At 39.4% G+C, this 16,398-nt stretch overlaps 1 protein-coding gene across 2 annotated transcripts in view; it reads right to left on the reverse strand.

The window, feature by feature from the left end:
* FSIP1 (fibrous sheath interacting protein 1) overlaps positions 1-16,398 on the reverse strand; it is a 196,943-nt gene that overhangs the window by 134,454 nt on the left and 46,091 nt on the right. For both annotated transcript variants that reach the window (XM_049613332.1, XM_049613331.1), the window contains exon 9: positions 9,299-9,457. In XM_049613332.1, coding sequence (XP_049469289.1) covers positions 9,299-9,457 — 159 coding nt within the window. The remainder of the gene's footprint in view (positions 1-9,298; positions 9,458-16,398) is intronic.

Consider the following 16,398-nt stretch of genomic DNA (forward strand, 5'->3'; position numbering starts at 1 on the left):
CATCTTCTTTGCTGTGTCCTCACATGGTAGAAGGGACAAGAGAGCTCTCTACGTCTTTTTTATTAGGGCACTAATCACCTTCATGACGGCTCCACCCTTATGACCTAATCACATCCCAAAGTCCTGATCTCCAAATACCATCACACTGGGGATCAGATTTCAACATATGAATTTTGAGAGGACACAAACATTCAGTCTATAAATTATAGTGAGATGAAAAACAACCAAATTGGACTTCATTTTTAAATGGAAATCTTTTTTTTAAGAGACAGCATTTTAATAATCTACAACTATGATTTTATTTTTAGTTTTTGGGTATGCGAAGAAAAGACACAGAAAAACATTTCTAATTCAGACTTCATTTATATTTTAAATTTTGCTTATTCACAGCCACCATTAAGACAATCCACAGGCTGAGAGTAAAATTTATAACACACAAACCTGTCAAAGGACTTGTATCCAAAATATGTAAGGAACTCACACAATTCAGTAATAAAATAAGGAAGAATAAATGCTAAAAAAGATAGTGTAACTTTAAAGCGACTTGGATACTTCATAAAAGAAGACACATGAATGACAAATAAGCATGTGAAAAAGTCCTATACATCATTAAGTAATCAGGGAAATGTAAATTAAAATCACAATCAGATATCACTACACAGCCACAAAAATGGCCCAGATGAAAAATTTTGTTAACCCCAAATATTGGAAAGGTAGGGACCATGAGGAACTCTCAAGTGTTATTGATGGGAATATACAATGGTACAACCACTTTGGAAAATTGTTTGGTAGTTTCTTAAAGAGTTCAGTGTTTGTCTTTCCTATGATCCATAGTTCCACTCCTGCAACTCTATCCAAGAGAAATGAAAATGTATGACTGAAGCCTTGTACACAAATGTTCACAGCAGCTTTAGGCATATAGGCAAATGTCCATCAGAACGAGAATGATAAACAAACTATGGGAGAACACCTGACTCAAGCTAGGCCAATCAGACTCTTTCTCCTTGACCGCTGTCTTGTGGGTAGGTTCAATCAATGAACTGGAGAGCAGGAGAAAAGAGAGCTTGCGGTATCTTCCCCTTCTCCTCCCTGCTCTGGCATTAAGGTTTTGGCAGCAACATATCCCTAAGGGGCTCATCAGGAGAATTGTCTTAGATTCAACTGAATATTCATGCGCAAAGACAGAGGCCACAGGTGGAGCTAGTCTACTTAGATGAACATAGGACAGGAAACACGGCAGGGTAGTGTCAGGTACCCCTGGTCAATGGGAGTTTTTGCCACAGTCTGTGTCATGACAGTATAGGTACAAGGGCAAGGAAGTACCGTGGCTCAAAAGCTATATATCTCATAAGAACACCATCTCTTGAAATGATCCCACAGGCACACCCCCACAGTGTCCCAGCCAGGGACATGCCCAGTCTCAAGAAACACTGCACTAAGTGAGACTGAAAGTAGAGCTTCTCCACCAGGCCTTTATAATTCTCCCAATCCCTGGGTCATCTTTAGCATGAGCAAAGTTGCCTCCTAACATTGTTAACCTTCCAGCTTTCATCGTATTGCCAGGGAAGCAGTTAGAAAGCTAACTACAGCTCAAATTCTCATGATGAAGGGGGAAGGATTGGTTAATCCTTTGCCTACACCTTCTGTGATTACAGTTTTGGATGGCAAAACTGTAAATGTTTGTTTATCATTCTCCCACAGCTCCAGCTTTCCCTAAGTTCCAATACATTTTTTCTTCCCCTACCCACTGTTGCTAGTCCCTATGTGTCCTAACGTCCCATATTGGCTCCTTTAAATCCATAAATAGTTCCTTAACTTACTTATCTTCAAAATCCAAGCTGGCTGTTTTCTCTTTCTTGCTCAAAATTCTAACTGGTATACCGTGTGTGTGTGTGTGTGTGTGTGTGTGTGTGTGTGTGTGTTTGCAGAGAAGTAAACTCAAAGGAAATTGAATTTGATGATAAAAATCTTGTTTCTTTCACCTTATTTTTCTTAGATGCTTTTGTAACTCCTGAATTTTCTATAAGAAACACATATTAACTTCATAAGCAGAAGTCATATTTTATTTTTAAGAAAACAGAAATATTATTCTAGCAAGGCTATTTCTGTTCTGCTCTGACAATGTGACTCTCTGTACCCAAAGGTACTGGCCCAAAAGTTAGGTTTTAGCCCCAGTTCTGCTGGTATAACCAGCTATATACTTTTAAGCAAGTCACTTTCTCTTTCTGCCTCAAGTTCTTCCAAAACACTTTCTTCCAACTCTCATATCTTATGAGTTCTGTAATTCTCTACTGTTAGACCCAAGGATATGTAACAGCCTTCCTCAGTTGTAATCTGATAGCATAACCATATAGTTCAAATATTTGAAGGATAGCAAGCAGTGAAAGATAGGCCAACAGGGAGCAAAAAAAGATAATCATTGATTCTAACAACAGCAACAAAAATCCCACTGGCATTTTCAAGAAGCTCTGTTGGTACCAGGAGAGGTTCTCTTGTCAAATCAAAGTGCCAACCAGTACTATGCATTTTCATGATCATCAGGAAATATCTTGGGGCACCTGGTTGGCTCAGTCGGTTAAGCGTCCCACTTTGGCTCAGGTCATGATCTCACGGTTTGTGGGTTTGAGCCCCGCATTAGGCTCTGTGCTGGCAGCTTGGAGCCTGGAGCCTGCTTCAAATTCTGGGTCTCACTCTCTTTCTCCCCCTCCCCCCAACTCACACTCTGTGTCTCTCTCTCTCTTTCATAAATAAACATTAAAAAAATTTTTTTAAGGAAATACCTTGATTTCCTATGGTAGGAATGTTTTGAGCAGATTCTCTGACCAGCCATATCATTTCTGGTTTTCAGGCATACAGAAATGTTTTTATTCAGTAAAAGTAAAATTCAGTTCAATAAAAGCTCTCTGTGATATGCACAGAATATCCAAGGAGCCACAAAATGAGAACTGTCCCTGAGGCCAATATTTATTGATTTGACTAATTGATTGCCAACAGTTTCTAGGTTCAACCTTAGGAAAATATCTGTGGTGTTGACTGAGCCAACAGGGGTCTTTGAAACTAACTAAACAGAAAAATACAAACCTGCCTAAATAAAGCCAGCTTTCCCTGTGTTATCAAACAAAAGCTATCTTTTTCCAAAAGCAATTGCTATTTTCTGTCATCAGGTGGGTCATTTGCCTAGCAGCAGTAGAGGTGGGGAAAAAATCTTTCAGCCAAGTTGTTTTTATCATTTTAGAATATTGCCATGAAATGAAAGAAACCTTGACTACACAGGAGACTTAACACAGAAAAATAAAAAAATATAAATATAAACTTTAATCTGTAAAACACAGGTGGTAAGAACTCCACAGATTCATTTGGGAAATGTTTGACAAGTTAGCAAGGACATTTGAAGTAATTTCTTGTTCATTTCCCAATCAAGAAATCCATACTCTTATGACATGCTTCTATAGTTTTTGGAAATGACACAATGGTCAATAAGACTTCTGTGCTTGTGACTAGCATACATAAAGAATTCCTAGATTCCTGCCCTCAACCATCATATTAAGTAATTTGACATCAAGTAGACTAGATAGCTATTACCTGAACTCTGCAAACCCCTGGACTCAGCAATAAAACATGTTATAGGATTGCATTTTATATTTCTTCAGCTTTAGCTAATGTTGAAACAGGAAGAGACAAAAAACTGTTAATTGTTGTTGTCAACAATAGTATGCTTTTGGTAAGAAAAAAGATGAATACAACTACAATTTTCCTCAATCAAATATTTGTTAGTTTTTTGTTGGCCTTACCAAAATGTGTACAACTGAACCAACATTTTAAGAACAAAAACAAACAAACAAACAAATGTAAGGAAGACCTTTATATTCAATTAAACCAGTTGGTTTAAGAACAAAGAAATGCCTGGGAATGCAAGCTGGTGCAGCCACTCTGGAAAACAGTATAGAGGTTCCTCAAAAAACTAAAAATAGTACTACCCTACGACCCAGCAATTGCACTACTAGGCATTTATCCACAGGATATAGATGTGCTGTTTCAAAGGGACACATGCACCCCAATGTTTATAGCAGCACTATCAACAATAGCCAAAGTATGGAAAGAGCCCAAATGCCCATCGATGGATGAATGGATAAAGAAGATGTGGCATATATACACAATGGAGTATTACTCGGCAATCAAAAAGAATGAAATCTTGCCATCTGCAACTACGTGGATGGAACTGGAGGGTATCAAGCTAAGTGAAATTAATCAGAGAAAGACAAAAATCATATGACTTCACTCATATGAGGACTTTAAGAGACAAAACAGATGAACATAAGGGAAGGGAAACAAAAATCTTATAAAAACGGGGAGTGGGACAAAACAGAAGAGACTCATAAATATGGAGAACAAACAGAAGGTTACTGGAGGGGGTGTGGGAGGGGGGATGGGCTAAACGGGCAAGGAGCATTAAGGAATCTACTCCTGAAATCATTGTTGCACTATATGGTAACTAATCTGGATGTAAATTTAAAAATATATAAAATTAAATAAATTTTTTTAAAAAAGAACCAAGAAATGCCTCTTAAAATGAGTACAATTTTGAAGACCTTCTCCCAACCAGAAAAAAAAAATCTAAGCATGAACTGGAATTCTAGATTTAGTAAGACTGATTGCATGAAACATGAATAAATTACACTTCTTTACAAGAGCCAAACTGAACAGAATTTGTTATTGAATCCAGTTGCTAAGGACTTAAGAAACTGAATACCTACAGGACTCCTATATCTTAGATATTTCTGGAGAAAGCTGGAACCTAATACAGCTACAAATAAGAAATACAGTAACTAAATTATAGAACATCGCTCAATTTTATGGTGGGATTTATAACATGAGGAAAAAACTAACTGATTTGTTGGAGGGTTAGGGGATGGATGTGGAAAGGTATGCAGAGTTAAACCACAGATTGTAAGGAAAAAATGGCTTCAATTCGTTCTCTTCTGCTGAGATGAAATGAAAATAAGAAGCAGATGTCAAAACTGCAACCACGTGATATTATTCACATTACAGCCACAGCAGTGATATGCCATTCTTCCTCCTGAAGGTGACCACGTGCTTTGTTTTACACTAAGGAAATCAGACATGTGAAAGCCAACTTCTGCTTTTAAAATATTGCCATAAAGTTAAGAGCCAGGCCAAGGTATCCTATGAGAATATCCTAATCAGCAAGCCCAAAAGGAAAAGAAGATTTCTTAACTGCTCCTTTCACAACAACTCCATTAAGCTCTGAGTCACATTTCTGTAGTCCCTCAAATTATTCTGACTCAAGTGCGTTTATCATCCTCGGCTCATGTGCCTACCGACTTCGCACCTTATTAGTTGCCACAGTCAACAAGTCAGAAAGTCTGAGTGTTTCAACTTGTTTGGGAAACTGTTTTCTTGACCAAAATTTTAAAAAATCTCCAAAGGAATTTTTTAAACATCGTGCCTTCAGAAAGTAACCTTTCCCTTCTCTGCTACCACAGACTTCCTGTACTTTTCATAAGATCATTTCCATATTGTGGTACTTCTTCCACCGTGTGGTCATCCGACAACTTGTTCTAGGTCTACTCCTATCCTCCAGTACCCTACAAGCTGCTTTAAGGTCAAACGTGAAGCTGCATAAATCTGAATTTTCAAGGTCAACCACCACAGCATCTCCTATGAAAGCAGGCTTTCAAAGATGTTTTGATGTCCTGTACAGGGGCTGGATCAGTAACCTAAATGCGTGCAGTAGGCCTCAGGGTCTAGCAATACGATATGGAGTCGTGAAAACTGTGGCAAACTGGAGAATTTGTGCTCCACGGAAAGCAGGAGTTGCTACTTGGATGAGTTCTGCAGTTTGCCAAGCAAGGATTCAGGTCTGAGGTTGCCAGATGTTCTATTTTCCCAAGAAAAACTAGATATTTAGATGACATTTAGATATCTATATGAATTCACCCAATTTTTACACATTGACTAAAAAAACTGTAAACCCTGTGTGGGCTAAAGGAAATCCACATGTGAATCAACTTTGCCCTGCAGGCCACCAATTTTCAATGTTATGCTGTATCATGGCAGCCTTCTCTGGGCCTCTAACTCCTTCCGCCTTATTTACCAGTTCCTTTTCCACCTCGTGTCCCTCACTTGTGGAACTAGACTTTCCTGATATTCCTTCTGGATGTGCTTTCTCTCTCTCCCCTGAACCGCACTGCACTTTGCTTTTATAGCTTTCTATTGTGCTTATCTATGTTGTCTTGTACCACATTTAACTATGTATATCCTGTGCCTCCCACAAGAAAATGTGTTCCTTAGGTCACTTATTATCTTTTTTACTGTTTATTTATTTTTTTGAGATGGGGAGAGAGAGAGAGTAGGAGAAAGGCAGAGAGACAGGGGGAGAAAGAAAAAATCCCAAGCAGGCTCCACGCTGTTGGCCCAGAGTCTGATGCGGGGCTCAATACCATGAACCGTGAGATCATGACCTGAGCCGAAATCAAGAGTCAGACACTTAACCGACTGAGACACCCAGGCACCCCAAGTCACTTATTATTATAACAATAACATCACAGGTTGAGTTTTGTGCCGGACACGCACTAAGTAAGCACTTTACACAAATCGACTCATCCAACCTTTCAAAGAGCCCAAATATGTAAGTGATGAATCATTAAATTCGACTCCTGAAATCAATACCACACTGTATGTTAATTAATTTGAATTTGAATAAAATGTTGGAAGGAAAAAAATTTTTTTAATAAAAAATAGTAAAATATAAAAGAGCTCTAAAGAATAATAATATTATTACTATTTTATAAATAGAGAAACTAGGGTTCAGGGTGCTTCTAATTAATGCCCAAGTCCTCAGAACCAGTAAGTGGAAGTGAACTCGAACCAGAACTCGAAGTGAGGCTTTTTGACTCCATAGTTCTACACTGGCCTGACTTGTCTTTCAGCGCCCTACAATTCCTATCCAGTAAGCACTTGATTAATATTGTTGAATCAATTGCTGAAAACCAGAAATTCACATTCTACTTAAAAGACATTCTTTCATAAGGAGCATGAAGAAAAATTACTGATGAGTTAATGGTTTGCAGAAGGGTTAAAAATAAAAATAATGTGAATCTGTGCTATGAATATTTGTGGTTCAGCAACAGATTGGAGCCCATTCATCAACTGCACAGATACGCAAGGTTTAACCAAGATACTTTTCAGTGTATTTATCCAAAAAGAATTCCAATCCAAAAATAATATCTGCAAAATAATTTGCCATGTTAGCATTTCTGGCTTGAAAATTCAATGTGCAGTGCTGGCTTTAGTTAGAAATGAGGAAACGCCAAGAAGAAATTGAACAAAAGATTTAAAGAGTTTTTTTTTTTTTTTTTTTGCATTCAAGAGGCATTAATTATTTCTTTTCATCAAACACGATGTTACATTTCTGTTTCTGCATCCAATGGGAATCTCAAAATGCGGTTTTCTCTTTTCTCACTAAACCTATATTGTCTCACATAAAAATATATTATCTCAGTACGTGACAACTAAGTAACATACTGGTTTTCCCTTTTAGTGTTTAAAAAAAAAAAATTTATCTGAACTATAAATGTCAATTCTGAAAGTATGATTTAAATGATGATGACAGAATCTCACCATAGTCGCTTTATTGAAATCCTAATGGCTAAACAAATTTCTGAATTCTCAGGCTCTCTTTAAACAATGACGTTTGATCACCATTAAAAAGGTATTTTCTGTCTTTAGAATCCCTATTCAGCTTTGAGATCTCAGATACTCTTTTTTTTTTTTTTTTTTTTTTATTTATTTATTTTTGGGACAGAGAGAGACAGAGCATGAACGGGGGAGGGCCAGAGAGAGGGAGACACAGAATCGGAAACAGGCTCCAGGCTCCGAGCCATCAGCCCAGAGCCTGACGCGGGGCTCGAACCCACGGACCGCGAGATCGTGAGATCGTGACCTGGCTGAAGTCGGACGCTTAACCGACTGCGCCACCCAGGCGCCCCTCAGATACTCTTAAAATCCAACAACATAATAACAAAAAAAAATCAGGTGTAACGCAAAAAAGAACAAAGAATATCCCGGAACAATTTTATTTCCACCTCTTGGCTTCCTCCTTTTGGGAAATGGCACCTAGTAACTTAAATAAACTAGCAGCACAACTAATGTCAAAGTCCTGGGTTACATTTGAGTAGGGACAGAGATTCCAATGCTCTGTTTTCCGCTTTTACCCCAATCCAGAAATGAGTGGTTTCTGCTACCGCCACTCTTGCTGTGCAAAGGGCTCAGAAGCAGCTGTGCCCAGGCCTTGCCAACATGACCTAAGGAAGCCAAGATGGCTCCATAAAGGTTTTGCCAGTGACCAAGTGCGAAGATATTCTTCGCAATATCTTAACACTCCTCTTTCCCTTTGAAGCAGTTTCAACTGGCCCAAAGCCAGAACCCCAACCTTCAGTTGATGGCTTAAAGACTCAATATAAAGCAGAATTATTACCTATAGAATATTTATTTTTAAACCTTTTTTAGGAACAAAAAAAATCACATGCATCTAAGATTGTACAGAAAATGATTCGGTGAAATGTCTACAAAACTGGTAGAGGGTTAACAGAATAACAAAAGGCTGGCCATTTTCTGTTTAGGTGAAAACTACCACCCAATCCTGAACCAGATCCCATGAAGTACTGAGATATGGGGGTGAAAAAAAAGAATTTTCTTTTCACAAAGCTGCCATTACTCTTCTGTTTTTCTAAACAGAAAACTGTAAAAGAATATTTCAGAAACTCTCCAGGGAGGAAACATGTTCCTTTCAAAATCCTCACAGGAGAGAAGTCATCAGCATAGTGAGAGCTTCACTGCTTGATGTGAAATTAAAAGAGCTGGAAGAATATGGCAGCATCAGGAACAAACGGCTGCCATTGCTAATACTTTGAACCAGAGGAATTAAGAGAAATAGAGGATGAATGAGTGCTTTACTGATTTTCTTCCCTATCCTGTCTCCTCATCGTGATCAAGAATTAGCTTAAATCATAAAGATGTAATAACAGTAAAATAAATACTTCCTAAGTGACCCTTCCCAGTAAATTATCAACTGAAAGAAAAATGAAGAGAAAGTGAAGTCACCAAAGGAAAACACACACAACGCACGCACTTACGGAAATTACTATCGTTGCGCTCGGAGTTATGAAAAAAACAACTGGGAAGAAACCTCTTTAGTTAACAAGCAAATTGTCAGATTATGTGAACTAGCTTTAACACACGAACCTGAATAGTCTGTGTATCCTTAAATTAAATCTACCTGATCGCTGTGGTTTCCATGTCTTGGAGAAAAGTCGGAAGTTGTTGGTGAGGCTGCAGAAAGTTCCTGGAGCTTTGTGTCGATTTCGGCAAGCTGCTGGTGCTGGGTGACTGCAAATGTGTATCCTTCTCCTGGGACCAGCCAGCCAGACTGATCGCCCTAAAAGGAAACAAGAGTCACCGGGTCATTCCCATGCTACACTTTTTCCAAAATATCCCTTTCAGACTGCTACATCAATGCTCAGGACTTCACACACACATACACAAACACACACACACAAACACACACATTACAAAAAAACTCACAAAATTAACATTGGGATAGTGAAAGAAAAAAATTAGTAGTTTATTGTTTCATTATCTGCCAAATCTGTATAAAGTATATTGTACATTGTGTGGGGGTTTTTTTCCCCCTGTGGAATAAATCTCTTGGCCTTGCAGTCTGGTTCTTATAACATTCTCATTTCTCCATTTTGAAAAAGTAGTCTGTAATATGTTAAATAGGAATAAATCATGTTTACCCTATAATCGACATGGTATTTTCAAGATTTGTTCCTGAAAAGTAACATAGGGTCTATAAATGCAGTTGTTTGGGTTTCACGAGCCTATTTATCATCTAACTCCTTATTCAACTAATATTCATGTCATAATGGGTTAAAACCACATTCACTCAAACATCTTGTGCTCAGTGCCCACTGAACATAGACACTGCACTGGGCACTGGTAATCCAGTAGGAATCTCACAAGCTCTGCCCTTAGGGAGTTCTCAGTCTTCTGGTAGCAAAGATTTTAACAAGGTATGAAGAGTGCTGGTAAGCCAAGGCGCCATGGGGACCAGTGAGGGTCAACTAACCTTTATGGACATGAAGGAGCAGAGAGACAAAGTGGTTGGAGAAGGCTTCCTGGAGGAGATAATCAATCTTAATCACATCTTAATCAAGGAAACAACATGGCTGGCTACGCATTTTAAAACTGGAACTTGCACGGGCAAGACTGGAAACAGAAAACCCAGTTAAGAAGCAAAAGCCATAATCTGGAACAAAAGTGATGAGCTCCTAAACTAAGGAATATCTCCTCGGAATACAGAACATAGAGCAGATTCCAGAGATACTTACTTACAAAGTAGAAATTACAGAATCTGGAGATAATTTGATGGAAGCGTGGAAGGAGAAGTAAGGATCAAAGATAAAAACCAAATTCTGGATTTTGAGAACTAGGGGTATAGTGATCCTATTGACCAAGCTAGGGAATACAGGAGACATAATAGGTTTGAGGAATAAAATGGTGAATTCTGTTTGAGACCTTCTGATATTCACAGATGTCCCTAGGATATCCACAGATTATGTTAGGTAGTTAAATATATCAAAATAGAGACGTAGATTGTATATAAATATTTTAGACTCACCCACCGATCTATAGTGGTTCAAACTGTTGAACCATGGGAATGGGTGAGGCCACACAGAGAAACATGTAATACAAGGACAGAAAAATCATGAAAACACTAGGAGTAAAGGGGCAAGTGGAGGGTATGGAAGGTTAAGAATTTCATACACTTTGGTTTCATGACTCTAATACCAGGAATCAATCCCTAGGCAGTAATCAGAAGAGATACATGCAAAAACTTATGCAGAAAGAATTACATGTCTCCCCCTGACCCCGGCATCCATTGTCCCTTCCTGTTTCGGTGAAACCAAACACTGCATGAGACTTGGTAGGAGACAAAGCCCCATCAGACACCCCTTCTCCTCACCCACTGGCATCAAGAAGACAAGCAAATGACCTAGAATCAGCCGATCAGAAGCGAATGCCCTGGACTTGGACTCCCAAGGGAGAGAGAGAGACAGAGATGCAAAGATACAGGGGAAGTGAGGCAGTGATTGATGGTGACAGCAGTGACCTGGAGGACCCAGTAAGGGTGATAGCAGTGAGGGTGGCAATGGTGATCACCTAGCAGGGGTGTCTCGTGGCTGTGAGGCAGCCCCTAACCAGCCTGTTTCCAAGAAGTTTCTGAAGCCATGTTTCTGGGTACCTTGATATCTACCCGGGTTAGAGATGTGTTTCTCCAAACTTCCCACCGAGTCTGTGGGCTATCCAAGTTTCCCAATACATTTATTCCTTTTTTTTTTTTCAACGAAGTCCATCTCTGTCCCTCGCAACCCAGAACATGGACTCAGATATTTTTTGGCATGTCATTTACAATAAAGAACAATTGCAAAAGTCCCAAATGTCTAAAAATAGGGAAAAGTGAATAGATTGTAGTCTATCCATACAAGGATATGATACAGTAATAAACATTTAAATACACTTATAAGTTGGGATATGAAAGCTATATATAATTATAAGAAAATATATTACTTAATTGGTCACAAATAAGAAACTCCGGTTAATTTTTCCTAAATAATAGGGATATAAATACTGTACGATATAAGTGAGAAATAATAGGGAGTCACAAAAAAATAAAACTATGGAACCAATGACTAAACATTGGTCAATAAATTTTAAATTCTTGTTTGAACGGAATTCTTTTTTAATGACACTGGGAATAAAAAGGATGTCAGATTAAATTCAACAGAAATGTAAATGTTTCATGCACTATGCTGTTACAGAGGGAAATTATATGTAATATGTAGTAGATGGCATCATGTTTTTCCATCTAGCACTTTCTAGACACCCTTGCTAGGTGTGGGAAATTTCAAGCTTTTAGAAGTCTTACCTCCCTAAGACAGAACCCAGAAAATGCTCTTCCCTTACAGCAACGGGCTCAGGTTTGTAACCAAGGATCTACAACTGAACTCACACATTCAATACTGATTTAGATAAGAGTAATTTGAGATATGATGTAAAACCCATTTTGGCAGTAGAGACGTTTGGTTTTGTGCCATTCATTGCAAGGGTAAATTCCCAATACAGAAGGAAATCTTTAAAAAATTTTAAATATCCTAGAGAGATTCAAGAGAATATCTCACCAACACAATTAAACATGCCACCATAAAGAACCACCCAAGGGCAAGAGTTCTGAAGAATTAAAACATAATTATCACCCTAGTCATCATCTTTCAGGTGCATCGGCTTATCAGAGATGGGGGAACAAAGAAAAGGACACACAGTGTCAAAGATACAGCAAATCTGCGGAAGGGCAAGAAGTTTGGTATGGTTTAAGAATATCGTAGATGGATCCCTTCCTCAAAGTGTTCCTAAATTCTTCCTGCCACACTTCCTAACTTCTTCCTCTGAATCTGCTTCAACATGTGCCACAATCTATCTGGTTTTATAAAATTGCTGTATAAAATGTCTATCCCTGACACCAGATAATAAGACGCCACCTTTCCCCTCAGATGATGCACAGAAAACTCTCAGCAAATATTAGTTTACAAAACAAAACAAAAAAAAACTGTAAAAATAACAACAATCTCAAAGAGGGCTACATAGCTAAATAGCAGAATAGATGTGGTTGAAACCCAACTTGGAAAACTATGAAATGAGCTTACATAAGCAAAATGACAAAAAAAGATGAAGGTTATGAGAAAAATATTATTGGACCTGGAGGAGAGATAGAGGAGGTTCTCTCCCCACCTATATGCTTGTACACTGACTGATCTGATCCCCTTTTCCAATTTCCTTTTTCCCTGCCTTTCTCTGCTATTAAAATAAGAAAGTAAGATACCTGAATCCCTAGTCTCACTTGCAGTGATGTATGAAATGAATGTGGCTACATGACACATCTTGGCTGATGAGCCACAGGTGGAAGTCCCAGGGACACCATCCCTTCCCAAATGAAACACAAAGCCTCAAAGGAGTGTCCCTTTTACCCTTCCCCCTTCCCTCTTCTTTCTGCCTGGAAAAATGGACACATTATCTACAGATATAGTAGCAATCTTGCAAACCTAAAAACAAAACCATACCAAGAATACAGAACAGGAATAAAGAAAGACACTAGCTGGAGCAAAATTGTTACTGAAGCAAAATACACTCCTTACTTGCTTTTTTTAAAAAAAACTTTTAATGTTTATTCTTGCAAGAAAGAGACAGAGTGTGAGCGGTGAAGGACACTCAGTCAGTTGAGTGTCCGACTTCGGCTCAGGTCATGATCTCATGGTTCATTGGGTTCGAGCCCCACATCGGGCTCTGTGCTGACAGCTCAGAGTCTGGAGTCTGCTTCAGATTCTGTGTCTCCCTCTCTTTTTGCCCCTCCCCTGCTCTTGCTCTGTCTCTCTCTCTCTCCCTGTCAAAAGTAAATAAACATTAAAAGAATTTAAGAAGTTATTGTATGTATCAATCATTTGCTGAAAACAAAAAAAAAAATAGGAATTTTTCAAACCATGAGAGGAAAATGGGGAGAAATTAAGAAAACAAAATAAATCTAATCAATGAAATGTCAAATAGACTGTCCAAAAAAGGCCCAAACATTATCAGTGGTCATAATAAACATATAAATTAAATAACCTCATTAAAAGATTAAGGAAATAATAACAAAAGATAGAGAAACAATTACGGACACAACAGCAACAACAAAAACCCAGCTTACGATAATTTGTAAATAATCTACCTAAAAACAGAAGTAAATGATAGAAAAAGAGTTTAAGGGGCTCCTGGGTAGCTCAGTCAGTTAAGGTGTTGACATCAGCTCAGGTCATGATCTCACGGTCACGGGTTCAAGCCCCGCATCGGGTTCTGTGTTGACAGCTCAGAGCCGGAAGCCTGCTTTGGATTCTGTGTCTCCCTCTCTCTCTCGGCCCCTCCCCTGCTCCTACTCTGTCTCTCTCTCTCCCTCAAAAATAAATAAACATTAAAAAAAAATTAATAAAGGAGGGACAAGGCATAAATACTAACAGAAATAATATTTAAAAGGCAACATTAATAATAAAAATTTTGTTAAATCATTTCTAGGAAGAAACATGGCACGCCCCACCCCCCACCAGCCACAGGCATTGCTGCAATTGAGCAGTTTTTGGACCTAGAGTCAAAACTACCCTCTGCACCTACCTCTCTGAGGTTGGTCTAGATGCAGAACCTGAGCTAGGGATTCTGGTTCAGGTGACTTGTTGAGGGAGTGCTCTCAGAAGAGAGAGGGTGACTGGAGTTCTCCCAGGAGAACTCCACCTCAGGAGAAGGGATAGGGGATGATGGAAGCAGGCTAGGACAAGAGAAACAAAACCAGGCAAGGAGGTGGTGTCAGGTGAAGCCCAGCTGACCCCTGGGGAAGCTCTTAGGGACAAACTGCAGCATAGAGCTAATCCCATCTTGAGTTGGGAGGGGGTGGAGATGGAGACAGGCTGCCATCCTAGGCAGTTCAGCCCCCATCTAGCCCATGGCAATACTCTACGGAAAAAGGCAGCTATGCACCCTTGGTGCAGGGCAGGGGGCCGGATGCACGGAAGGGACTAGGTAAAAGGGATCTGGGCAGGGTGCCAGCAGCACTCACTACACCTCGCCTCCATAAACATAGGGAAAGAAGAACTAGATACAGGGCTATGGGCTTCAAGGTACACAGGAGAATACATTTCTTTGTGGAACTAAAGAATCTTGCAGTAAGTTTAGTATGCAAACAAGTGCAAACGCTGAGCCACCGCACCCCTTAGATGACCAGCCCAAGCCCTACAAACACCCACACCTGCACCCTGGATTGCAGGCTGTTCCCCTCCTTGGACTGAGTCTATGCCCCCTCCAGACTCTTCAGGGACCTGGATGCTCAAGGTTAACTGGGCAGGAGCATGATGGTGCTCTTTAGGAGTCTTGAGGACTACACCAGTGTAGGAATAATAAGAAATATTCAAAATAAAAAGAGACAGGGAAACATATTTATATGTCATTAATGACTAAGCCCATTACATCACAGGTAGCAGTTATAACTGTGAGAGCTAATGTGTAGTGACTCTTATAATAACATAAAATAATCCTCTTCAGAGTCAGTAATGAATTGACCAAGAAAAAAATCTGAATATTTTAATGAAAATAAATTTGTAAAACAGGATTTTTTTAAAAGACAGAGAACATTGTCCCATAATTTAAAAACTTATTGTAGGGGCGCCTGGGTGGCTCAGTCGGTTGGGCGGCCGACTTCGGCCCAGGTCATGATCTCGCGGTCCGTGAGTTCGAGCCCCGCGTCAGGCTCTGTGCTGACAGCTCAGAGCCTGGAGCCTGTTTCGGATTCTGTGTCTCCCTCTCTCTGACCCTCCCCAATTCATGCTTTGTCTCTCTCTGTCTCAAAAATAAATAAACGCTAAAAAAAAAATAAAATAAAATAAAATAAAATAAAAATAAAAACTTATTGTAAATGTGTGCTAATGTCAGTGACATGATAAAGAAAATAAATAAAAATTAAGAAGCGTAGAGGTCTCCCATCCAAGTACTAACCAGGCCAGACCCTGTTTAGCTTCAGAGATCAGACGAAATCAGGCACGTTCTTGCAGTGGATGGAACTAGAGAGTATTATGCTAAGTGAATAAGTCAGTCAGAGAAAGACAAATACCATATGATTTCATTCATATGTGGGATTTAAGAAACAAAGCAAATGAACGTAAGGGGGGAAAGAGAAAACAAACCATAAAACAGGCTCTTAACTATAGAGAACGAACTGAGGGTTGCTGGAAGGGAGGGGGTCAGGGGGATGGGTTATACAGGTGATGGGGATTAAGGAGGGCACTTGTGACGAGCACTGGGTGATGTAGGGAAGTGCTGAATCACTACATTCTACACCTGAAACTATATTACACTGTATGTTAACTAACTGGAATTTAAATAAAAAATTGAAACTACAAAAAAAAAAAGGAAAAGAAGAATAACAACAAGAAGGAGAAGAAGGAGAAGAAGGAGAAGGAGAAGAAGGAGAAGGAGGAGAAGGAGGAGGAGAAGGAGAAGGAGAAGGAGGAGAAGGAGAAGAAGGAGAAGAAGGAGAAGAAGGAGAAGGAGAAGAAGGAGAAGGAGGAGAAGGAGAAGGAGGAGAAGGAGAAGAAGGAGAAGGAGGAGAAGGAGAAGGAGGAGAAGGAGAAGGAGGAGAAGGAGAAGAAGGAGAAGAAGGAGAAGAAGGAGAAGAAGGAGAAGGAGGAGAAGGAGAAGGAGGAGAAGGAGAAGAAGGAGAAGGAGAAGAAGGAGAAGGAGGAG

Source organism: Panthera uncia, assembly GCF_023721935.1.
Source record: "Panthera uncia isolate 11264 chromosome B3 unlocalized genomic scaffold, Puncia_PCG_1.0 HiC_scaffold_1, whole genome shotgun sequence".
Lineage (NCBI taxonomy): Eukaryota > Metazoa > Chordata > Mammalia > Carnivora > Felidae > Panthera > Panthera uncia.